This window comes from Acinonyx jubatus, chromosome A2 (genome assembly GCF_027475565.1).
Source record: "Acinonyx jubatus isolate Ajub_Pintada_27869175 chromosome A2, VMU_Ajub_asm_v1.0, whole genome shotgun sequence".
Classification (NCBI taxonomy): Eukaryota; Metazoa; Chordata; class Mammalia; order Carnivora; family Felidae; genus Acinonyx; species Acinonyx jubatus.
In genome coordinates, this window is record NC_069383.1 from 162549273 (window position 1) to 162574135 (window position 24863).

General features: G+C 58.6%; 1 protein-coding gene across 18 annotated transcripts; it reads right to left on the reverse strand.

Moving 5' to 3' along the window:
• Positions 1-32: 32 nt before the first annotated feature.
• Positions 33-24598, reverse strand: ANKRD24 (ankyrin repeat domain 24). Of its 18 annotated transcripts, XM_053220092.1 has the most exons (23): positions 23877-24598; positions 23450-23485; positions 22337-22408; positions 14966-15052; positions 14730-14860; positions 14565-14653; positions 13548-13612; positions 12958-13015; positions 11381-11451; positions 11086-11192; positions 10719-10906; positions 10199-10227; positions 9495-9575; positions 9253-9360; positions 8248-8292; positions 8055-8153; positions 7082-7154; positions 6774-6892; positions 5082-6587; positions 2683-2850; positions 1327-1452; positions 1080-1145; positions 33-940 (listed from the first exon to the last, which is right to left on the reverse strand). In XM_053220092.1, the coding sequence occupies exons 3-23, from the start codon at positions 22370-22372 to the stop codon at positions 863-865; spliced, it is 3330 nt and encodes a 1109-aa protein (XP_053076067.1). In that variant the 5' UTR covers positions 22373-22408; positions 23450-23485; positions 23877-24598; the 3' UTR covers positions 33-862. The 18 variants fall into 18 exon arrangements, with proteins under 18 accessions (XP_053076067.1, XP_026905387.2, XP_026905388.2 ...); XM_027049586.2 differs by lacking the exon at positions 23450-23485 and having other exon boundaries at positions 24243-24598; XM_027049587.2 differs by lacking the exon at positions 23450-23485.
• Between the last annotated feature and the right edge of the window lie 265 nt (positions 24599-24863).

Here is a 24863-nt window from a genome sequence, read left to right on the forward strand (position 1 = left end):
CAGAGACAGACAGAGACCTAGGGAAGGAGACAGGGTGAAGAGAGGCCCGACCGCAGTGGTGGGGACCCACCTTGGCCAGGGCTCCACACGCCAGGCCACAGAGAGACAGAAATGCAGGCCCCGGGGAGGCAGCCCCCACCTGCGGACCTTATCAGAGCCACAGGGACCCCAAGAGACAGGCTGAGCCCCTACAGACATGGTGCCTTCCCTGGACACCCAAGGAAACCCCCGGGACAAGCCACACTCCTGCCTCCCCTGCCTTAGCTAGAAAGATCCAAGAAACCCCAGGGGATTTCTGGGGATTTGCCAGGGGCAGGGAGGCTGGGGGTGGGATGCCCCCAGCAAGGCCAGATTCAGGGTGAGGAAAGTGACACAGGACGGGCAGACGCGGATCCTGTCTTCACTTGACATCTAGGTGGTTTGTTCATCATGAGCTTTGACACCACGAACACAGCATTCCTTCCGGGGACCATGTGGTTGGCGTGGGGGGGTGAGCACCTCACCTCCTCGTCCCTGCTCGTGGCCACCCTCCCCTCCCTGAGGGGGGCAGCGATCAGGCCACACACTTTCATCCTTGGCTCCAAGAGCGTTTATTTCTGGGGTCCGGGGTGCTGCCTGGCTACGGGACAAACAGGACAGATAGGACACGGGAGAGGGGACCACAGATTCTCCAGTGGGGGCGGGGGACGGTCAGGGCTGGCCTTGACACTGGCCAGTGTGTGCAGGGGGGCCAGTGGGGCAGTGGACACAGCCAGGGGCGGTCGGGAAGGCCCAGGCTGGTCTGCGAGCTAGGGGGGGCCAGTGTGGGAGCCCGGACACCCCTGCGCGGGGCCTGGCGGGCGGAAGGCCAGTGTTCTGATGCTCAGCGGCCCTGAGCCTGAAGCCTCTGCATCTGTAGGATCTGGCTCAGAATCTGCTGCACATCTTCGTCCATCTGACCCTGGGGGGGGGGGGGGGCGGGGGGGGGAGGGGGCGGAGAGAGAGCCTGGGCACTTCCCATCTTCCCATTCCCTCCCTCCCCACCCCTGGAGGCCCGGAAGCTCTCCCCCCACCAGCCTCCCCCTGGAGGCGGGACTCACCTGAATGGCATACAGGAGGTGGCTCCTATACAAGGCCACCACTGCGCTGTGATCCCTGGCAGCCTGCTGTGGGTATGGGGGAGGGGGGCTCAGAAAGCGGGACCCACCCTCCCCAAGAACATGCCCCACTGCACCCTGGAGACCCAGAGCCCCTGCACCAGGGTGACAGCTGCTAAAATGCTGACTAATGTTCCTCCCATGCCCGCCGGCCCGTCCCTCTCCCGGGATCCCTGCCCTGTGCCCTCACCTCCCGCTGCTCCTGTAGAGTCTTAACCTGGCCACGGAGGGCCTCCACCTCCGAGAGGCCTGGGGCGGCCGGCTGGTCCTTCAGGGCCTCCTTGAGACTGAAGACTTCCTTGGACAGCTCTGTAATCTGGGGGGGGGGGGGCATGGGGGGCATCAAGGTACCCTGAGCCTGGGCGGGCATGGGGGGTGGGGGCTTTGGACCTCTCCAGGGAGGCCAAAAGCAGCCTGGCCTGGGGGCGGGGGGGCAGCGCTGGGCCAGGCAGCCCTGGGTTTGAGTCCCCTCCCTATTCCCTTCTTGCAGGAGATCTCGGGAAGATGACTCAACCCCTCCGAGCCTCAGTTTCCTGCTCTGTACAGTAAGGGGAGTCACAATTCTCACCTTGGAGGGTCACTGTGATTCTGAACAGAGGTTAAGTCTAAACTCTGCCTGGCAAACAAGAGGTGCTCAATAAATGCTGGGCTGTACTATTCTACTATGGAGCAGAGGTTCTCAACCAGGGGGGCCATTCTGCCCCCAGGGGACTCCAGGAGATGTCTGGGGACATCTGTGGTTGTCACGCCAGGGTTGCTTCTGGCATGGAGGGGGTGGAAGCCAGGGATGCTGCTCAGCCCCCACGGCACCCAGGACGGCTCCCCAGTGACCCGTCCTGAGTGTCACCAGTGCGGAGAGGGACAGACCCTGCAACAAATCTACCATAATCTCTACCACAATTTTATTTTCATTTTGCAAGAGGCGGTATTGGGCTCAGAGAGGTCGACTGACTTGTTCAAGGTCACACAGCGAGCTAGGGCTGGGTGACCTGGTGCCAATGCACCTGGGGCTCTGGGAGTCACATCCGCTGTCCAGTGACACGATGTGAGACTTTGAGCCGCTCACTTTGCCTCTCAGAGCTTCGGCTTGCTCATCTAGAAAACGGGAATAAGGATGCCTTCTGGCTTTTGGTCCCAAAAGCCAGAACTTGGGAACCTGGGTTCAAACGCTGCCCGAACCACTGCATGGCTGTGTGACCTTGGGCAAGTGGCATCACCTCTCTGTGCCTCATTTCCGCAAATGGGGACAATAAAAGCACCAATCTTATGGGAAGCTGACATGAGGATTAAATGCGTAGTCCATGTCAAAGGCATGGCAGGAGGCCCAGCATGCGGTAAGTGCTCCATAAACGTTACTGTAGTTATAATTCATAGTTAGAACCGTAGCCCGTGTGTCTGAGTTGTGCCCTCCCTTCTCTGTGCCTCAGTCTCCCAACTGGAAAAGGGGATGATCTCCCAAGACTCTTTCATCTGGGACATTCTTGGATTTCCCGCAACCTTTGTTGAGTGGGAGCCCCTCAAGTGAGCACAGGAGAAGGGGACACACCTTCTTGTCCTTTTCCTTGGCCATATCCAGGGCCTCCTGGGCACGGCTCTGGGCCTGGCGTGCCCGCTCGGCCTCGGTGCGGAGCCCCCGCAGCTGCTGCTCTGCTGTGGCCAGCTGGGCCTCGGCCGCGTGACGCTCACTCTTCATGAATAACGCCTCCCTCTGGACCTGCAGCCCAAGCCCATGTGTGACCACAAGGACATGTGGATCCCAGATGCCTGGAACCCAGAGTCTTCTGATGCTTCTACTCTGGCCTGAGGACAGTCAAGCCCGTTTTGACCTTGAGGACTTTGACTCAGGGGAGTTTGGGGTTCTTCCTGGGCACCATAAACGTTCTGACTCTGCCAGAGACTTCTGACCTGCTAGCTGTGTGGCCTTAGACAACTGACTTAACTTCTCTGTGTCTCAGTTTCCTCATATGTAAAATACGGGTAATAACAGCCCCCACTTCACAGAGTGATAACGGGGATAAAATGAACAAATACAGATCTGCTTAGAATAGCACCTGGCACACAGGAAGTGCTATATTTGAGTTGTTGTGCTGTCGTCATTACTGATGCTCCTTTCTTGTTCCGTGTCGTGACGGTTTATAGATTTCTTACAACAGGAAAGAAAACCAGAAGACTTTGGACGAAAAGCAAACCAACATCCAAACGATGACTGCATTTTCACAAAAATACCAAGATCGGAGCAATGTCAGCTTCACAAAAACTGGTCATGGGCTGGAGGCTGGGAGAACTTTGGCCTTTATAGAAATATTGGCTCCAGGGGAACATGGATAATAGGTAGAGGTTCTACTCAGTACAGACTGGCTACACTTTAACAATTAAAAAAGAAAAATCAGAGGTGTCTGGGTGGCTCAGTCGGTTAAGTGACCGACTTCGGTTCAGGTCATGATCCCACGGTTCATGAGTTCGAGCCCCGCGTCGGGCTCTGTGCTGACAGCTCAGGGCCTGGGACCTGCTTCAGATTCTGTGTCTCCCTCTCTCTCTGCCCCTCCCCTCCTCACATTCTCTCTCTCTCTCTCTCTCAAAAATAAACATTAAAAATTTTTTGTAATCTTTTTCTTGGAAAAATAATACTTATGGCTGCCACTATGGATCTCTTATACCATCATATATAGATTAAACTATTTCGTTTTCACGTGAGGACTCAAAAGTATTATGATCTCTGTTGTAGGGATAAGTGAGCAGGGGCATGGAGAGGAAAATGCTCTCCTGACAACAACCAGCGAATGTGGGCTTATTCACATGTTTTGTTATAACACCTACCAGTTTTTTTGTTTTTGCCTTTTTAAAAGAAGAGATGGAATCAAATGTCCACCACCAGGGACAAAAAATATTCCCTGGCCTTAAGAAAAGCAACAATAACTCAGCACCAAAATCTACTGGGCTCAAAATATTAGATGAAAAAAATCTCTGGGCAGGGGCGCCTGGGTGGCTCAATCAGTTAAGCTTCTGATTCTTGATCTTGGCTCGTCATGATCTCGTGGTTTGTGAGTTTGAACCCCACCTTGGGCTTTGTGCTGACAGCTTGGGATTCCTGCTTTCCCTCTCTCTGCCCCTCTCCCAGTCACTCTCTCTTTGCCTCTCGCAAAATAAATAAATGAAGTGAAAAAAAGCCTCTGGGTGTAACATCCTCCTACTTTCGGGCTTAAGCATTGAGAACGATCATAAAACGACAAGCTCTAAACAGCCCGCCGGGAACCACAGGATGTTTTGAACCAGTGGGGAAGATGGATGTCAGGTAAAACCGTCAGTGGTTACAAAACAATGAGTGGGCCCCAATCCCTGCCTCACACCATACACACCGTTCAAAGATGAAGGGTAAATGTGACTGGAATTAAAGCAATAACGTTTCTGAGAGACACTGTGACCTTGGGTGCACGGAGGTTTCATACACAAACCACAGAGAGCCCTAACCTTTTGAAAAATAATGGGGCTGGCGGCTCAGCCGGTGAAGCACCCGACTTTGGCTCAGGTCATGATCTCCTAGTTTGTGGGATCGAGTCCTGCATTGAGCTGTTTGCTGTCGGCACAGAGCCTGCTTCAGATCCTCTGTCCCCCTCTCTCTCTGCCCCTCCCCTGCTTGCACTCTGTCTCTCTCTCAAACGTAAGTAAACATTTTTTTTTTAATTTTAAAAAGAAAAGGAAATAAAAAAAAAAAAAAAAAAAAGAAAAGAAAAACGATGGGGTCAAAATGGCCCAAAGGTTTTTAAAAAGACACACAAACTGAACCACCCAAGAGATCTGAACGGCTGCAGGGTCGGCCATCCACCTGGAAACGCCGCCGAGGGGGTCAAGGGTCTATAGGATTGAAACCAATGGGGTGGCCACGCCCCGCGGCTGCAGGTCAGACTGCCAAGGCCAGGGGGGTGGGGGTGCGGCGGCCGCGCTCACCTGGAACACCTCAGCGCTGGTTTTCTCGTGCCGTCGTGCCAGCTCCTCCAGCTGCCCCTCCAGCCGGGCCACGTCGGCCTGCAAGGCGCCCACCACGCGCTCGTGCTCCAGGCGGGCCACGCTCCCCGCGCGCTCCCGCTCCAGCTCGGCGCGCAGCCGTGCGGCCTCCTTGCCGGTGGCCACCACCTCCTGCTCCAGGCCGGCCGCCCGGCCCCGCAGCTCCAGGGCCTCCTCCTGCAGCCGGTGGTGCTCGGAGGCTGGCACGGCCGACTGACGCAGGGCCTCGGAGGCCTCCCGCAGCTCCGCCAGGCCCCGCCGGGCCTCCTCGCAGGCCGCCGCCAGCTCGGCCGCCCGGGCCTCGGCCGCATCCCGGGCGCGGCCCAGCTCGGCAGCCACCGCCCGCTGCTGTTCCCCGGCGGCCGTGGCGGTGGCCAGCTGCTCGCGGAGCACCTGCAGCTCCCGGCTCTGCTCCAGCCGCACCTCCTCCCGCCGGGCCAGCTCTGCCCGAAGGCCCCGGGCCTCCTCCTCGGCCAGCAGGCGGCCAGCGCGGGCCTCGTCCAGCCGGGCCGAGGTCGCCTCCAGCTCCCGGAGCCGGGAGTCCCGGACTCGGAGGTCCTCGCGGGCCTGCTCCAGGGCGGCTCGCAGCTGGATCGCGTCCCCGCCGCCGCCGCCGCCGCCGCCGCCGCCTCCCGAGGCTCCGCCACTCTCAGCCTCGCGCATCCGCTCCCGGAGCCGGCCAGCCTCGGCCTCCGCGGCCTGGCGCTTGCCGTGGGCCGCCTCCAGCTCGGCGGCTGCCTCCCGCTCCCGTTGCCGGAGTGCCTCCTCCAAGCCACGGATCCTGGTCTCCAGCTCCGCTTGCAACTGTTCTGAGGCCTCCGCAGCACCAGGGTGCAGGACGGCGCCCAGGGGGCCCCTCGGGGCTGTGGCCTCCACGTGGGTGGTCTCTGTGCCTGGAAGCTCCGCCTCCACCTCACCCACTCCGTTGGCCTTCATCTCTGCTTCCTCGGCTTTTGGCTTTGTGGCCTCGGCTTCTGGGTTTCCTCCCTCTTCTGGAGCCTCTGTTTCTGCAGCCTCGCCCCCCGTGGATCTTGTTTCCGTGGCCTCGGCGCCTGTGGGTTTTGGTTCCGTGGCCTCCGCGTCTGTGGGTTTTGGTTCCGTGGCCTCGGCCCCCGTGGATGCCGCTTCCACGGTTTCATCTCCTGCAGCCCCGTCGTCTGGGGCCTCGGCTCCGTCAACTTTGGTTCCCAGAGCCGTGGTGCCATTAAGCTCCATTTCCATTGGCCCGTCCCTGGTGGTCTTGACTCCCGTGCCCTTGCCCTCCCCAGGGGCCGCCTCCTCTTCTCCAGGGCCGCGCTGTGCTTCCTGTCGCTCCAGTGCCCGCAGGGCGTCGGCGTGCCGCCTGCGGAGCTGGTCAAACTCAGCCCGGAGAGAGTCATAGAGGGCCAGGGGGATGACCTCGGCTGACCCGTTTACCTCCATCTCATCCTTCTCAAAGCTCTCCAGGATCTGGGAGGTGGTAGCAGGGAGCCGGTGGGAGCTTGGGGCCACGGGGGCACAAGTGGCCTTGCCGCCACCTTCCCTGCCCACAGACTCAGCCACATGCCCACGCTGACCCCCGCCTCCCCCTGGGGACAATCCCTGGGGTCCTCAGATCTGTCCCCACCCCACCCTCCGGTGCCGCAGTTTCCCCACCTGGACCTTCTCCATCAGCTCCTGGTTTTGTCTGGTGAGTGCAGCCACTTGCTCCCGCAGTGAGGCCAAGAGCTCCTGGGCCGAGGGGCTTAGCCGTTTGGAGAGCAGAGCCTCGGCCCCTGGTGGGCGCACAGAGTCAGCCCCAAGGGTCCTGGGCCACAGGGACGGGAGCTGGGGGTCTGGAGCGGTGGAGGAGGGCCGACCTCCCTCCCAGCTTCAAACTCTCTCCATGCCTGTGGGTCAAGGCCCCGTTTCTCGGGGACCCCAGGGACAAGGTGGGCAGGGAGGGAGGATGGGGTGGGGCTCACCTGGAAAGTCAGACAATTCACCTTCCTCATCCTGCAGGGTGGCCACGTCATAGCTCGTGTTCTCCCGCTCATTCTGGGGGGAGGGACGGGGTCCAGCTCGGGTCCTGTCCCCCTCCCCTCCCCAAATTCAGAGTGGACAGGGGTGTCCACATCTCCCACACTCTCCCGGGGCATCAGACGGGATCTGTTTGGCCCACGGAGTTTACTCAGTGCCTACTGTGTGCCGTGGGCCTACGCTGGGCCCCCAGGGAGGAGCGGCGATCAGCCCCGCCGCTGCCCAAACACGCGACCACAGCCCACTGACTGGAGTCGTATGTGCGGCCTGGGTGTGTGGGCTGTGTCCTCACAGGGTCTGCAACTCCACGCTGGGGTCACGTGTCTGTGCGCGAGTCCCGGATCACGTGGCCCAGGGTTTGTGGGTCTGTGGTGAGCACGTGCGTGTGGTGTGGCCCCCCGCATCTCCCGTGTGAGCTCCTGTGATACGTGTGATTTTGTGCTTGTGTTTTAGTCTGGTGTGTCCGTGAATGTTTCAACGTGTGCGTGTCCGTGTGCGCGGGCATGCTTGTGTACGTACCTATGTTTGCGAATGGACGTATTTTGGAGAATACATGTGCATGTACACGGACCTGTGGCCCTGTCGTCCGCGTGTGATTGGATGAGAAGCGTCTGTCGGGCACACGTTGAGGGTGTACAGGGTGCGTGTGTGATTATGCATTCACAGACGTTTTGCTGTGGTTGCCAGCTTTACGGGCAGGGCCACGTGCGGATGACCGTGGTCGTTCACCTCTGTGCCTACAGGCTACGCGTTTTGGGACGTGTCCGTTTTGTGTCCGGACGTGTGTCTGTGGGCGTGTTGCCTGTGATGGCACATTTGCGCCGCGTTTGACTGTTGGGAGTGTGGCTGTGCGCGTGAGAGACGGTATATGTATTGGTGTGGTTGTCCTGTAGCCGCAGCAGGAGAGGCCCCGCCCACCTCCAGCAGGGACAGCCTGCTCTGCAAACTCTCCACCTCGCGTCCCAGGCTCTCCTTCTCTTCCTGCTTCTCCGCCAGCAGGTGCTGCAGCTCTTGTACCTGGAAGGAGGGCAGTGGGGGGCTCGGCCAGCCTCCAGGAGGAGTCGCCGGGGGGCGGCTGGCGGGGCTGGCTCTCCCCACGGCTCCCACCTACCTGTCTCTCCAGGCTGTGTAGGGAGCTGGCCTCTGTCTCTGGCAGCTGACGGGAAGAAGAGGGGACGGGGCTCGAATCCGGGTAGAAGGACCTCCCCTCCCCGCCTCTGCTTAGTAGCCCTCCATCCCGACCGCAGACGTCCGTTGTGTCACCTCCTGTGCACCCGGCACCGCTCTGCCCCCTGACTCATCACGAAGTATTTATTCAGTGTCAGACCCCGTTTGCGGCCGCTCATTCATTCACTGCCTTACTCAAATATTCGCTCATCCAATAAATATTCATCAAGCATCTTCTGTGAGCCCATCCCGGTCAACCATGGCTCTGCTCACAGGCTTATAGTCAAATGGGTGACCATGAATAAAATGTACGTCATGTCCAATAGCAGTAAGCACTTTGAATAGAAATAAAGGAAACTCAGGGCGCCTGGGGGGCTCAGTCATTTGAGCGTCCAACTCTTGGTTTCGGCCCAGGTCATGATCTCATGGTTTGTGGGATCGAGCCCCACATCGGGCTCTGTACTGACAGTGAGGAGCCTGCTTGGGATTCTCTCTCTGTCTCTCTCTCTCCCCTCCTCCCTCGCTCACACGTGCCCGCTCTCACTCTCTTTTTCAAAATAAATAAATAAACATTAAAAAAAGAAAGAAAGAAAAAACGAAGGGAACTGGGAAGTGAGTCCGGGGTGTCACCATTTTATATAAGGTGGACAGGGAAGGCGTCTTTGGCAAGGGGTTTCTGAGCAAAGACCCAAAGGAAAAGAGGAAGGAAGCCACAGGAACATCTGGAGGAAGCGTGTTCCAAGCAGAGGGCTCAGCACGTGCAAAGGTCCTGGGGCAAGACCAGGCCTGGCGTGTTGGAGGAGCCACAAGGAGGCCCGTGTGGCTGGAGCAGAGTGAGTGAGGGGGGAGGGAGGGAGGAGGGAGCTAGGAGAGAGAGGGGGGGTCTTCCCCACAAAACTGCACTCCACCCCAGGCTGAGCCCCAGGCCTGTGTCTCTGGGGCCCCTCACCTCCTGTTTCCTCCGTTCCCGGTGCTGTTCCAGGCCCCGGATCTTCTGCAGCAGGCGGCCCCTCTCCTGGCGCAGCCGCACGATCTCCTCGTAGGCATCGCGATCATCCTGTTCCCCCCCAACCCGGGGACCCGCCACCTTCACATGAGGCCCAAGGGCTGTCCCCTCCCGTATGTGAGCCAGACCTTGTGCCCCCCGCCCGCCCTCCCCTGTTCCGCCCCCACAGCCAGGACATCTCTCACCGGCATGGGGATGCTGGCAGGGGGCTGAGGCGCTTTCCGCTTCTTGGGGGCCCCTTGCTTTTCGTGGCTCCACACAGAGTTCTGGGGGAAGGGGTGGAGGAAGCCCGTGGGGAACCTGCCAGCCTCTGACCCGAAGACACCAGGCCAGCAGGGCCCCGCTATCCGCCATCGACCTCAGCCCTTGCCCTCACTTCCCGTGTGAGCCCGCGCAAGACCCTGCCTCTCCCCGGTCCTCACTTATCCCAGCATGAAAGGGGCCACATCTCCAGAGAGTTCCAGATCTTACGCTTTACGCTCAGCGTCTCTTTGTGCCTCGGTACTTGGTACCGGACCAAATTGTCTACAAGTTCCCTTTCCCCGTGGAGCTGAGATGATATACGGCTGGGAGAGAGAAAGAGGCCGGACTTGCCTCCTTCCCCGACTTCACCAAACTCGGTTCCCTCTACCACGCCGCCCCAGCCCCATGATTTGGCCCCGTCCCCCCCCCCCCCCGCAGTGTTCTCACCCACTTCTGAGAGCTATGCTGTAGATGCTGCTATCACTTGGTAACAGCATACCCTGAAGGAAGCATTCATCCCAAACAGGTCTTCCTAGGTCACAACCCTGGGACAGAAGTCCACCTCTTCTCTCCCCAGAAAGCTTGGGACAAGGGGGAAGGTAGCATGTGCAGGGGGACGACTCATTCACTGCTTAGGGATCCATACCTGAGATGATGCCTCGCCCGAGTCATCCTCTAGGAGGGCAGGGAAGAGAGGGAAGCAGGGTCAGGCACTCTGTTTTAGGAACTCTATTCCCAGCCCTAGGAAGGGCACTAGTGAGCCCAAGGGACTTACGGCAGGGGTGGGCTCCCAATTCCCCAAGAGTCAGGACTTTTCAAGTAGGACTCGACTACGTTTGCAGCTGCTGATAGGAGGGACCTTGAAACTCTCAAAAGGGGAGGACAGGGGCACCTCCAGGATGGGGCAGGTACGGGGTGCCAATTCTTAGGAAAGGCAAATATCCGAGCATAAGGATGACCCAGGAAAGCAGAGTGGACCCCCCCCCCCCAAGATTATTCTAAAAGCTCCGGGGACCCTCGAAACTGTTCTGAGCAGCATCGGCGGAGGCATGCTTCTATGATGCAGTAAAGAGGGTACCTTGAAACTGTCTCCAGCGGACAAAGGGAAGGAGATTCGCTTTGGCCGGGGCCTGGGGGGGGGGGGGGGGGCAGGGCGGGGTGCATACCGCTGGGTGGTGAGGGGCGCTGAGCTGCCTCCTGCAGGAGGTGCAGGATGAGTTTGTCTCCCGCCAGGGCGCCGTAGTGGGCAGCATCCTGGCCCAGGGCGTCGGTGATGCCCGGCTGGGCCCCGCCCTGAAGCAGCACCTCCACTGTTTCGGGGCTGGCCCCCTCACAGGCCAGCATCAGGGCTGTCCTACCAGGAGAGGGGGCTGCTGAGGAAGTGAGGGCATTCTCAAACCCCCAGGCCCTCCTCCATACCCAGGCTGCGTGGGGGAGGGGAAGAGGCAACTAGATCCCCCACCCACAGAGGCTAAGAGACTTGCCCAAGGTCACACGGCATACAATGGGCCAACTGGGATGGGAGATACTCACCTGCCCTGCAGATCCTGGTCATTTGCGGCAGCCCCCTGCTGCAGGAGGAGGCGGCACAGATCTGTGTGACACATCTGAGCGGCTATGATAAGGGGCGTTGTACCTGACTGGTGGGAATCAGGGGAAGGACGAGACAAAATGTGAGAGGCCGACCTTGGGAGGTAGGGAAGCCCATACGACTGCCCCTGAACTTCACTCCAGACCCTTTTGACGCTTTTTAACGGGCGCCCAGGATGCTGCCACTTGGTGACAGCGTACCTCAAGTACAGTGCCCAAAAAGTTCCCGGAGGCTCACCCGATCTCGGGGACTCAGATGTGCCTTGAAAGAGCAAAGGATTTCTGAGCAGGAAATGCAACCACCAGCCGCTGGAAAAAGAGGGAGGGTAGGTAGGGCAAGGTTTAGACATTTTGGGGGGGGGGGGGGCGGGCCTTCTGCCTGGTGTGATTCTTATCCCTTATTTTGTGACAGAAGTTCCTACCTTCCCTGGGAGGGCAATAGCAAAGGTACGCCTCCCTATTTTACAGATGAGGAAACTGAGGCCCACCCAGGTGCACGGTCAGCCAGTAGGGTAAGAGACAGAGCTAGGATTAGGTCTGCTAATTCCCTGTCCCAAGTTCCTGCCACATCCCACCATGGCTCTCTTTCGGAAGTTTGGGCTAATTTTTATGTATTTCCTCTCTTCGCTTTAGCCAGCAGTACGTGCCTACCATGGGCCAAGCCTCATACAGAGACTGGTAATGTTCACTGGAGGGATCAGACGTCAGCTGAGCCTGGGCAGGCTTCATGGGGTTTGACCTGAGTTCTGAGTCTCGAAGGTGAAAAGGAAGAGGGTAGAGGTTTCTTAGGAGCCGTGAAGCGAGAAACAGCCTTGTAAGGTCAAGGAAGGGGGAGACTGTGCGTCCAGAGCCGCAAAGGAGGAAGGGTTTCATGCCATCACTAGAAATGTCAACAAGAGGGGTGCCTGGGGGGCTCAGTCGGTCAAGGCTCGGGTCATGATCTCACAGTTCATGAGTTCGAGCCCCGCGTGGGGCTCTGTGCTGACAGCTGAGAGCCTGCTTGGGATTCTCTCTCTCCCTCTCTCTCTCTCTGTCCTTCCCCCACCTTCTCTCTCTCTCTCAAAAAAGAAAGAAATGTCAAGAAGACCTATCTGATTATCTGCTGTGTGCTCGAGGGGGTACGGCATTTGGTTTTCTGCTGCAATCCCAGTGCTTAGAACAGAGCCTGACACATCGCAGGAACTTAAATATTTATTGAATGAAATAACCGGCTGAGCTTCCACAGTGTGACCACTAGGTGGCAGCACACGCCAACTGCCCGGAAGTTTCAACCCACGATTAAAACCCCCAAAGCAAATCCCAGCTTATTCTGTGTTTCCAAAAGGTCAGGCATTTCTTGAGTCATGAGCGAAAGTCATTCCCTGATCTCATGGGCATGGTGGACAGATGCCGGGTTGGGTTCTGGTTCAAGCGGGCGGGTCCCTTGGCCTCCCTCAGGAAGGAGTTTGGATTCAAGGACTATGAAGGATGCTTGGATCTTTGCCCTTCCTGAGACTCCCTAGGAAAGTACATTCTGGTCACTGTCCTTACCACCACCATCGTTCTCGCCCAGGCCTGGTGCTTGGGGGTCAGACAGCCTGAGTCTTCCCCGCTTTCTCGTGGCTGAGCCTCAACCACCTTGCCTGTCCGATGGGGTGACTGGGGCTCAAGGTGTTCCTGAGGATTAATGCTGAGCCCGGGGACTCGCGCACAGCAGGGAAAAGGAGGAAGGAGGCAGAACGCTCGCGGCCAGTCCCCCAGGACCCGGAGTAGAATAATCCCAAGCCCAGCACCCTCTGGGTCATGGTGGGCAGGGCAAAGCTGGGCTGCACCCACCTGCATGATGCAGGGCTGTCCATCCACTGCTGTCCACGATATCCACGACGCAGGACGCCTGGGGAGGGAGGGCTGTGGGTCGTTGGAGGCTCTCCAGGAACTGGGACCTGCCCCTTCTTGGGCTCTGCAGTATTTCAGGCTCCCTACCTACCTATCTCTCCCCTCCCCCGTGCCCGCTCCGCGGACCCCACCTCCTCATGGACTCCCAAGTGACTCTCTTCGCTTTTTCATGAAATTTGGTGACAGAGGGACTCATTGGGAGTTCAGGAGCAGCTGGGGGCTTGGGGGCTTGACGAGAGCTCCGAGAGTGGCTGTAGCCACCACCTAGGGTTTGAGGAGAAGCTGGGGCTCAGGAGATGCCTGGTGTTGGGAGCATATCTCGGGTGTGTGAAGTATCTGGACACTCAGGGAGTATCTGGTTGTCCAGGGAGTAGCTGGGGCTCAGGAGCAAAGGAGGCTAAGACACACTCAGGATTCAGGGAGTATCTGGTGGGGGGGGGTGCGGTTCAGGGAACTGATAGAAGTCAGGGGTAGCCAGGGGAAGGGAGTATCTCCGTTAGGGGAGTATCTGACATGAGGGGGTAAATGACCTGTAGCAGCTGCTCCAAGCACTGTGGGTGCCCATACTTGGCCGCCAGGTGGAGGGCATTGTAACCTGAAAGGCAGGGAGGGTTCGCTAGGGTTCCACATACTCAAGGAGCTTCTGGCTGCTCCCCAAATCTGTGTCAACTATCTGCGAGGACTTTCTGTGTCCCGTGAACGCCCCAAACCCCAGGTACTTCTCCAAACCGTGCTACTCCCCGTAGCTGGAGACTCTCCAGGGGCCAGCTAGTCTGTGTCCCAGACATTCTCATCTCGACTATACTCCACACCCTCCCACTTCTGAGGCCCTATTGCCCCAGCCACGGTCCGTGTCCCCAGCCCCTCCTGCCCATGTCCCCAGCCACCCTCCGTGCTCGACAACAGGCAGCTCCAGCCCTGTCCCTCGGAATCCCGCTGTTGCGTATGCTCCCACTAATCCACAAACCCTTGCCATCCCACGGGCGGCCTGTGCCTCCTACGATGTCCCGAAGTTTCAGCCAGGGCTATGCTCCCCCCGTAGTTACTTCCAGAGCCCCAGCCACTCCCTTTGGCCACGCCTTCTGTATCAGACATTTCCTCAGAGCCCTCGTTAAGTCATACACCCAGACTCTCCTTTGGTTCCAGCTCCTCCCAGCTACCCCTAAACCCCAGCTACTCCCCATATGTCAGATACTACCTCCCCCTTCCCCCCAAATTCTACTTGCTATTCTCCCGTCCCCAGGTACTTCTCAAGCTCAGGGAATCCTCTGTTCCAGCTAATTCCTCTGCCTTAACCACTATCTGAGTCCTGGCCACTTCCCGCCCACGAGCTGTCGACTCACCTTGATTGGTGCCAGCTACAGAGTCTTTTTTCTTGTTCACTGCAGCCTGACAAGTCCCTGTGCCTCCCGGGGTGGGGGGCACTGAACGGAACCCCCGCTTTTTCAGCAGGTCGCTGAAGCCAGGGAGCGGGACCTGAGTGGACCTGTGGGCTGAGCCCCCGGTCTGAGCTCCTCATCCCTCCCCCGGGGCCCAGCAGGCAGTACCTGCCCCATCGGTGCTCATGACGTTGGAGCCCTGTGCCAGCATCACCTCTAGGCAGCTGGCTGCTCCCCGCATGGCAGCCAGGTGGAATCTGGAGGTCGGAGGCCAGGGATCAGCTGCAGGATGGCCGCCCCTCATCCCTCCACCCCCAGGGTGTGGGCACTCACGCGGACTTGCCCTCGGGGTCCAGCTTCGTGGGCACCAGCCCCTTGCGGGTGATGAGAGCGGCCACCCGTGCTGCGTCGTCGTTCTCCACCGCCTGTAGCAGTCGCTCGTCACTTTTGCCCCACTCCTGGCTCTACAGGGCACACCCAGAGGAGAGTGGGGCCAGGCGATCGCGGCCCCCTCCCTGCTCCCCCCTGGCCGGGGCTCCAGGCTTCACTGCCTGCCCTTGGGCACTTGCCTGGCGCCTGCCTCTGGCGGCCGGCTTCGGGATGGGGCAGGGGCCACAAGGCGGGCAGGAGCCAAGGTCAGCGGGGCTGAGCCGCAGCTGCAGGGGGAGGTAGTCCTGGGCGGGGGTCTGAGACAGCGCCCCCCAAGCCTACATCCCCCAGCGTCCGCTCCCAGGTTCATACAACAGCCATTACCATCATTGTCCCATTAAATTCCCCCCCCCCGCATCTTTCCAGAAATTGTCCCCAGCCAGCCCTTTAGTGAAAGCCACCTTTCCAAACATCACCCCCACCTCCAAAATCTTCCCATGGGAACCCCTAAAAGGGTCCCTTTAAATGTCTTCCAGAACCATCTGTCATCTATCCTTCTTAAACTGTCCCTGAAATGCCACAATTGTCCCCTAAATGTCCCAAGATCCGTGCTCTAAACAACCGTAGCGTGCAATACATTCCAAAACGTCTTCCCCAAATTTCTGAAGTGTCTCCAAAATCATCCCCCCAAATGACCCCAACATCTGGCCTAAAAATGTCCTTCCAAAAATATCCCTTGAATGTTCTCTGAAATTATACTCCAAATGTCACTATATTTTCCCGAAAATGGTTCCTTAAAACATAGTCCAAATTATCCCCTCAAATGAACTCACCCCAAACGGGTCCCCGAAACTGTCCCTCCAAATGCCCTCTACATTTTCCAGTGTCCCCTTCTGTTCTCAAAGCTGCCTCCCCAAACATCCATCCCTCGACCTCTGCCCCCCTCCTCCCGCACCCCCCTCACTGCCGGTCCTTCCCGGGTCTGGGGGCGGGGGTCCGGTCCTGGCCCAGCCAGGGGCGGGGAGGGGCGGGCAGGGAGGGGAGAGTTAGGGCCCGAGCCCCGCCCGCTCCCGCGCCCCCTCCCCTGGCCCTACCGCGCAGGAGGCGGCGGCGCACACGCACAGCTGCTTCATGGCGGCCAGGGCGCCAGGTGCCCGGCTCGGTGCTCCGGGAGGCCACCGGGCCGGAGCGGGGGGTTGGGAGGGGGGCCCGGAGGGAGGGGCAGGAACGCCCGCGGGAGGGGCTGGAGGGGGCCGGAGAGAGGGACAGGGGGCCGGAGGGAAGGGCTGGAGGGGGCCGGGGCGGGACAGGGGGCGTCGTGGGTGGGGGGGGGGGGGTCGGGCGGAGGGAGGGGCCAGAGGTGACTGGGGGGAGGGGCTGGAAGGGGAGGGGCCGGAGGGAAGGGATGCAGGGGGTCTGGGCGGGGCTTGGAGGGGTGAGGGTCCGGAGTGCCCGAGCTCCACCGCCCTGCCCGTGCGCCCCGCCCTCTCCCGGAGACCCCGCCTCCACGGTAGGGGTCGTGCCGGGGCGGGGCTGGAGGAACCGGGAGGGAGGGGCTGGAGGAGGCCGGGGGCGGGGCTGGAAGGACCCGGAGGGAGGGGCTGGAGGAGTCAGGGTCCGGGGTGCCCGCGCGCCCCGCCCCCTCCCGGAGGCCCCGCCCCCACGGTAGGGGTCGTGCTGGGGGCGGGGGGTGGGGGGGCTAGGCTCTGGGGGCGCAGTGCCGCCCGGGCACTACCTGACTTTCCTGCCGCGAGGGGGATGCGGCGAACGAGGCCCGCCTCCCTCGCCCCCGCGGGCTCCCACTGGATCTCCAGGGATCCGCCTGCGTCGTCTCCGCCTCGTCTGAGCTGGCTGCGGGTCGCGGGTGACTCCGGCCTGAGCCCTCTCGGCGGACGCAGCTTCCCACTGCTGCCTGGCCATCATTCATTCACTCTTGCACCCGTGAGACCCAGCAGTCTGACGAACTTGAATTTGAATCCAGGGCCCTGCACCCAGGCCCCTCACATTTAACGCCTGTGCGACCCAGTCAAGGTACTTACCTGCTTTGGACATCGCCTTCCTCATCTGGAAAATGGGGTTCAAAACAAACAGTAGCTACCACACGCGGTGTTAGCGAGAGGACTAATGCGGTACTCTGTGCAAAGCCCTCACTGGTGCCCGGTACGCAGCAAGTGCGCGATAAACACGGATTCGTTCGTCAAAGGTGTCCTTGCGCCCATGTGCATGTCTAATGCTGAATCCTGGGACACAGGCCATAGTAGGTGGTCAGTTAAATCACTGGAAAGCAGAACGGACACAGCTCCTCCCAAGGGGCTGGTAGGGTCTGTGTTCGCTGGTTGTTTTCTCAGACTGGGAGCCCCCTGACCGCAGGGCCAGGCTGAGGCCTCCCTGGCACAGACCTGGCACCTCGGGGTGGGGTGGGACAGTTGATAAACGTTTGCTGAGTGAATGAATGACTCACAAGGCCCTCTGGGCCATGTGAATTTCATTTACTGACTCTGCTTGTCCTACCAGGATGCCTGGTGCTGCACTGGGCCTGGCAGTGACAGATGCCGCTGTTATCACTGGGGTCCCTGGGGAGACAGGTACACCCATGGATTGATGAACCAGGGTGATTGGGGCTGCGATGGGGGCAGTCCAGGCCAGCTGGGAGCTCAGAGAGGACTCCTGACCCTGGGGAGTCTGGGAGGGCTTCCTAGAAGAGAGGGCATCTGAGCTGAAACTTAGAGGACGGCCAGGATCCCCCCGAGTTAGGGGGTGGCAAGGACAAGATCATGTTCAGGAGGAATCGTGAAGTTATCGCTCGCCTCAACCAGCCCAGTTACCTGTGCCCTGATCCAGGACCAGCTGGATGAGGGTCATAACTGAAGGGTAGGGCAGAGGAAGAGGGGTGTCCCTGGGAGGAGGGGGAAACCAGGAATGTGGGACATCAGGGGAGCCACTAAAGGTTGCAAAATGGCCCACCATGTTGATGTGGCTGCAAATTCACAAAGGCGCCAGCAGAGGTGGGGAAGGCGGGGGAGGACACAGGGATGAGAGGGGAGAGTAGGGGTGAGTATAGCGATGGCCTTCTGGGACCTGAGTTTAGCAGCAGTGACTGCAGACAGGAGGAGGGGGCTTGAGTCCAGCTTGGTCATGTTCTGCACACTGTGTGACTTTGGCCTAGGCACGCTCCTTCTCTGGGTCTCAATTCCCCAACCGCTAGATGGGACGGTCAATGCAACAGACAGCATAAAGCCGGGTTCCTCCACTCAGGCACTGCGGACATTTCAGGGCCAGATCGTTCTCTGCTGGGGGGCTGGCATGGGTGCCGTGGGGGCTGAGCAGCATCCCTGGCCCCCATCCACTTGAAGCCAGGAGCACCCCCCAATGCGACCACCACAGATGTCCCCAGACATGGCTCGGGAGGCAAGATCTGTCTGGCATTCTTAGACACCTTTGCGCAGGAGGAAGGAGAGGTGGGGCAGGAAGATGGAGGGTTTGGTAATAAGCAGTTGGGGAGGGGTGGGTGTTGAGGGCTCCTGTCTCTCGCACCCAACCCACCAGCCAACCCTGCAAACTCAATCAACGTACCCAATCTTGCCTGTGGGCCAGCCCTGTCGCTGGAGGCTCCATCTGGGGATACCTCCTCCCTGGTCTCCTAGCCCCTGCCCTTGTCTCCCAGCTTCCTAAAGCCCCAGTCAGCTCCCATCTTCCTCCTGCTCAAAAGCCTCCACAACCTCACTCGGCGTAAAATCCAGACTGCTCTCAAGGCCCAAGAGGTTCTACAGAAACTGGTCCCCGGGACCAAATCCCAGCCCCCCTCCCCCAGTTTCCTGTGGCCCAAGAGCTAAGAATAGTTTTTACACTTCTAAGTGGCTGGGGGGGGGGGGGGGAAGATCAAAAGGAGAGTAATATCTTGTGATGTGATGCTTGACAATGACATGAAATTCACATTGCGCGTCCATAAATAAAAGTTTTCTTGGGGCGGAGCCAGGCCCATCCATTCAGAGCAGCCAATGGCTGCTCTCAAGCTGCATTGGCAGAATTGAGGTCTGAGGGCCCTTGAAGACAAAAATATCACCGCCTGGCCCTTCACAGGGAGAATCTGCCCACCCCTGCTCTACACAGTACCCCCTGGCAACTTCCTGGGCCCATCTCCCCTCCATTTCCTCTGGTCAGACAGTGGCCTCCTTTCTGGTTCTGGCCTCGGCGCTCGCAGTGCCCTCTGCCTGGAGCACCTTCCCTCCCCCACGGTCTACAAGGCCTGTTCCTCTCCTACCGTCTGCACTGGGCAGCACCTGAAGAGGCTTTATTAGCAGGTTTTTTTGTTTTTTTTTTTTCTCCTCCCTGTTCTTACTAGCTGATGCCACACTGCGAACATTCCGAATACATTGTTTCCCTTTGGTCTAACCCCGCCCCCTAGGATGTCAGTGCCACACCGGCAGGGATCTTTGTCCACCTCAGTCACTACTGTATCCGCAGCTGATACCAGGTACGGATTTTGCAAGGCCTGGTGCAAGATGAAAATGCGGGGGCCTCCTGTTCAAAAATTATTAAGAGTTTCAAGATGGCGAGAAGAGAGCAGTAAACCAAACTGGGGCCCTTCTGAGTGAGGGTCTGCGAAGCTGGCCCTCATCTCCAGTGTCTACAACAGGGCCTGGCGCATAGTAGGTGCCCCATCAATGTCTGTTGAAGGAATTAAAGAAATAGTGACTCTGGGGAATGAACATGCGAGACAGACTTTCCAGGAAGCCGTGAGGAACTGGGGATCTATGGGTTTCTAAAAACTCCAATCTTCTTCCTTGTGGGATTTTTCTAAAACTTGAAATAAGGCAGAGGCGGGGGGGGGGGGGGGGGGGAAGTCCAGCACTAGGCTCACGGCTCCCAGTTAAATCCCATCTTACAGTTAGAAAAACTGAGGCCCAGAAGGGTTCCAAGAAGGTTCAGAGCGGGTATCAGGATGTGTTGGGGCCTTGGAGAAAAGGCTGCTATTAAAGAAGCGGAAGGGGCGGGGGGGGGGGGGGGCGCCTGGGTGGCTCAGTGGATTGGGCGTCCAACTTCAGCTCAGGTCAGGATCTCACAGTCTGTGAGTTCGAGCCCCGCGTCGGGCTCTGTGCTGACAGCTCGGAGCCGGGAGCCTGTTTCGGATTCTGTGTCTCCCTCTCTCTCTGCCTCTCCCTTGCTCATGCCCTGTCTCTGTCTCAAAAATAAATAAAAACATTTAAAAAATAATAAAGAAGCAGAAGGGGTGGGGTGCTTGGGTGGCTCAGTCAGTCGAGCATCCGACTTTCACTCAGGTGATGATCTCACCGTTCGGTTCCTGAGTTCGGGCCCTGCATCAGGCTCTCTGCTGTCCGTGGCACAGCCCGCTTGGGATCCTCTGTCCCCCCTCTCTCCCTGCCCCTCCTCCGCTCACGCTCTCTCTCAAAAATAGGCATTAAAAAAAAGAAGCAGCAGCAGCAGAAAGGAGTGGGGAAGGACTGAGCAAGAGGGTGGTGGCTGGACCGTGTCCTGAGAATTGGGAATGAAAAGCCCCCAGAGACAACGGGGAGGGGGGGGGGTGTCTGTGCGTCTGCAGTCACGAAGTCACGGGTGTTTGCTTTCTTCCCTCAGGGGAGCGGGCAGAACAAAAGCTGAACTTGACTCCAGCTGTCTGCCCAGAAACTGGAGCCTCCGGTGGAGGGAGGGACAGCGAGATGCCCGGTGGGGGGGATGGAGCACAAGCTTCTCCCTCTTCCGCCCCCCTGCTGCCCTCTGGCCACCAGCCTCCGGCCTCTCTCCCAGGCTCCTCCCTGCCTCCCAGACACCACCCCACCCCCCCCCCACCCGGTCTGAGGTTTTTAACACCTGTCTGCCCTCCACCACTCACCCCCATACCTGTGTGAGACCCCTAACACACCCACTTCCCAAATTAGGAGTCTGGGTTTGCTTTTTGTCTTTTTTTTTTTAAACTGCACAAAGTTTTTGAAGGATTTGATTTTGATAGAATTTGCCTTTCGAAATTAAACGATTATACGTTTTGGTTTACCACCGGCTACAACATCTCAGGAGTTCTTGGGGGGTAAGCGTGAACAGTCCAACTCAGGAACTGACTCCAAACAGGATGAAGGATTTTAGGATCCTTCCACAATGAATCAGGCTGACTCCGGGCCACAGTTGATAGGGGCTAATGAGCCATTTATCCCTGTCTCTGTGTCTCTGTCTCTGGGTCTCCCTCTCTCTCTGCCCCTCCCCTGCTCGAGCTCTGTCCTTCTCTCTCTCAAAGATAAATAAACGTTAAAAAAAAAAAAAAAAAAAGATAAATAAAACCCAAGCTAGGTGAAATAAATAAAAACAAATTCACTGACGTTACGTTTGAACTTTTAAAAATTAAATGCAAATAAATGAAAGGAAAAGGGACGTTAAGCTTAATAACTAACAAATAAATAAGGTCAGTTGGGAAAACTGAGGGGGCCACGGGGGACTGGTGACAGGCCCGCAGTCACCCAGCTAGTCAAGCAGAGCCAGCTGACCTGGGTCTCTGTCCTGTGACTGGGAGAGGCGAGTTAACCTCTCCAGACTTTGGTTTCTTCCTGTGGCGAGTGTGAAGTCAAATGTGAACAAGGCCAGGCACGAAAGGGTGTTCTAACCCTAGATTCTCTCAGTCTGTGCCCTGGACTTGGGGGGGGGGGTCAAGGAGGAGTGAGTAGGACTGAAGACAAAGCATCTCTCCTGGGGAGTTCACAGTCCAAGGAATGGCTGCATGGGGAGCCAGCTCCGGCCCACCTCAGGGCCTTTGCACCGCCTGCTTCCTCTGCCCGGGATGCAATTCTCGGAATATGCGCACGCAATTCCCTCCCTCTTTCCCTTCTAATCTTTGCTCGAATATCAGCTCCTTGCTGAGGCCTTTCTTGACAACTTGCTTTAAAACTGCAGCCATCTCCCCTGCCCTAGATGCTCCAGTCCCCTTTCCTTTTCTTGGTCTCTGTGGCCCCAAACATGCCTTTTCAGCTGTTTATCCTGTTTAGTACCCATCACCCCCCACTCAGCTGTCCGCTCCACCGGGGGCAGGGATTTCCTCAACGCCCGCCACAGTGCCTCCTGCAAGCATTTGGTGAACGAACCCCTCAAGAGCAAGAGCTGGGGGTCCCCCAGGAAAGTGAGTCCTCAGAAAAGCAAGCGGTCACTGGAGCTTGGGAGAATGGAGATTCTTCGGGACAAAGAAGAGTGTTACTGAAGCCAAACAGGGTGGGGGCCGTGGAGGGTCAGACAGGCAGCGATGCAGGAGAGGGCTTCCTGGTGGAGGGAACAGGAGGGGCTGGAAACTGAACAGGAAGCAGTGGGGACATGAGGACAGCAGGGGGCAGTAGACAGGAAAGGGAGGAGAGGGGACAGAAGCCAAAGGGGGGATTTGAACCTGTGGGTGGTGAGGAACCACAGGAGGGTCAGAACGGGGAGGGGGGTGGCCTGGTCCCTACTGAAGCCGCCAAAAGGATGGGATGAGGGGCAGAGGACAATGCTCCAAAGGCCCAGGGGCTCCTCGGCCAGGCCCCGGGGCACAGGAGCCTGAAGATGGGGGGCACCGAGCATCTCAGCGGCCTCAGACTCACCTCTGTCTTCTTAAATCGTGCCCGCAGGGTCTTCATGGCCAGCGTCTGGCGTTTCTCCTCAGCCCAGGCCACCTGGGAAAGCACCAGAGTGGGGTGGGAATGAGGGACCCCGTGAGCAGGAGGGCCACCTGCCTCCCCCTTCTCAGAAGGACAGCTTCCTCTTCCCTGGGCCATCTCAGACCCTAGAGCAGGACAGGGACACAGGATGCCCCATCCCCTGACTGCTGTGTGCCCTTTGGCAGGTCTCTTGCCCTCTCTGAGTTTCACTTTCCTCACCCTTAAAAAGATGGACACAATCCCCTCTTGACCAACTCGTGGTCAGTTTTCAGTGGCGTCCTTAGCATATAGTAGGTGTGCAGGAAACGCACCTGCTGAAGCAGCTCAAGCCTTTTCCGGTCTCCAAGCTCTCATCTGTGTGGTTATTCCTGCACGGGGTGCCCGTTTTTCTCCATTCTCTCTGGTAAGCTCCTATTCACCCTTCACAGCCCATTTCCAAAATCCCGTGTTCTGATGAGCTTTGCCTGTCGTCCACAGGCTGAACTCTAACTCCCCCAACTGGGTTCCCCTACCCCTAGTTGGGTCCCTTCCTCTGCCCCAGCCCTGGCTTCGTAGGCTGGAAGTGGTCTGGGCTGGTACCGTCTTCCTGAACAATGAGGGGCCCCTGGGGGCCAGGCCCAGAGCTGAGGCCTCTTAGCACAAAGGCTTGTTTGGGATTCCTTCCTCTTTTGAGTGGGATTTCTTTTTTTAAGTTTATTTATTTCGAGAGAGAGAGGGAGGGAGAGAGAGAATCCCAGGCAGGCGCCGCGCGGCCAGCGTGCAGCCCGACGCGGGGCTTGATCCCGTGTACTGCGGGGTCGTGACCTGAGCCAAAGTCACGCGTCGGAGGCTTAACCAACCGAACCACCCAGCCGTCCCGAGTGGGATTTTTTGAAGGCATGTCCCACACCCGTCCATCCTGCCTGTGAATTCTCAAAGCCATCCTCCCATCTGTCTACTCACTCACCCATCCATCCATCCCCCCCCCCCGAGTGCATTCATCCATCCACTTTTCCACCTACCCACCCGTTTATTCCCCCACCCCTCCACCCATCACCCTACCCACACTGTACTCACCCCACCCTTTCTCTTCTGCCTCTGTCTCAATCAAACCTAGAGCAGGAGTAATAAGATAGCCAAGGGGAGTCCACAGGTTGCCAGGGCAGGAGGGAAGCCATGGGCTTGGGGGACGAGAGTGGCTTTCTGGAAGAGGGGATGATATATAAAGCAGGACCTAGTGGCCAGGCAGGAGGCTGAGCAGGGCGGCAGCCGTTAAAAGAAGGTAAGTGCCCTAGAGAGTGCAAAGGCTGGGAAGTGGGAAGTGTGTGTGTGTGTGTGTGTGTGTGTGTGTGTGTGTGTCAGGGTGTCTGGGTAGCTCAGCAGCACACCTAGGACATACACACACACCTCTCCTTTCTCCCACACACCAGGGCTCCAAGGCAAGAGGCTGAGGCCCTAAGGGGGGGTCTCCATCCCAAGCTTCCCTCACTTCCTCCTCTCCTACCTCCAGCAACGCCAGTGACTCCAGCACTCGGCCTCCGCGCCCACGGCGGGCTCCAGTTACCTGCTCCCAGCCGGGCCACCAGTCACACCGGCAGCTCCAAGCGCTCAGCTCTGACACCCGATCGGCTCTGAGGGCAGCCGCCCCAGGGGGCCGGGGGTGAACAGAGGGAGGAGACAAGCCGGCTGCGGGGCTGCCTGCTGGCCAACGAGCTCAGGTGGGAAAACACCTACTGTTCTCTCACCACCCTCCACCTGTCCTCCTAGCCTTTGTCCTCGTTGTGTCTTCGCCAGCAGCGCCCTTTCTGCGCTCCATGTCACTCCCAACCGGCTCACTCGCCCCATCTCATTTCTACTCGCTCCTACTCACTCTCTGGATCTTTGCTGCAACACCGCCTCCTCCAGGAAGCCTTCCCGGAGGCACCCAGGCTGAGCTCCCTTATGGCTCGGGGCCCTCATGGCACCTTAATCGGACTAAGTCACCACTGCCCGGTCACTTGTGTCCATCTTCGCCTCAAGGTGCCGCCTTTGCTCCCCGGTGTTTCCCGGGGACTCAGTAGGTGCTCAACACGTGTTTCTTAAATGCATCCTCAAGGCCACCAGCCCCAGTGGCCTTGAGCAGTTTCTCTAGCGGTGCACCAGTCCGGCTGGGTGGAGACTGTCACCCACCTGGATAACGTTCGGGTAATTCAGGGCGGCGTCCAAGACCCTCCCACATGCCCCCCCCGCCGCCCCCCCGCCCCCCCCCGCACACAAACGCAGGGTATTCGTGACTTTGTAAACTTCTGAAATGTGCAGCAGACAGAGCCTTGACTAGAAGCACGAGCTCCCTGTCGTCCCGAGAGGCGTGGGGACCTCAATTTACGCATTTGCAAAAAGAAGAAAGGGGAGCACCGGCCGCTCGTGCCCCTCACTTTAGAGGTGACTGCAGAACTCTCACGTGGACGGCTGGCCCCGTTTCCCGCTACCTAAGGAAGCGGGCTCCTCTTTG

Excerpts from the sequence above, each read along its gene's own strand:
- ANKRD24 (XM_027049585.2), bottom strand. The coding sequence starts at position 15,898 with ATGAAGCAGCTGTGCGTGTGCGCCGCCGCCTCCTGCGCG. Across the intron at positions 15,053-15,859 it reads GCGCCGCCGCCTCCTGCGCG|CTGCGGCTCAGCCCCGCTGA; the intron begins GTAGGGCCAGGG and ends CTCCCCCTGCAG. Across the intron at positions 11,193-11,380 it reads ATCTGAGTCCCCGAGATCGG|TCAGGTACAACGCCCCTTAT; the intron begins GTGAGCCTCCGG and ends GATTCCCACCAG.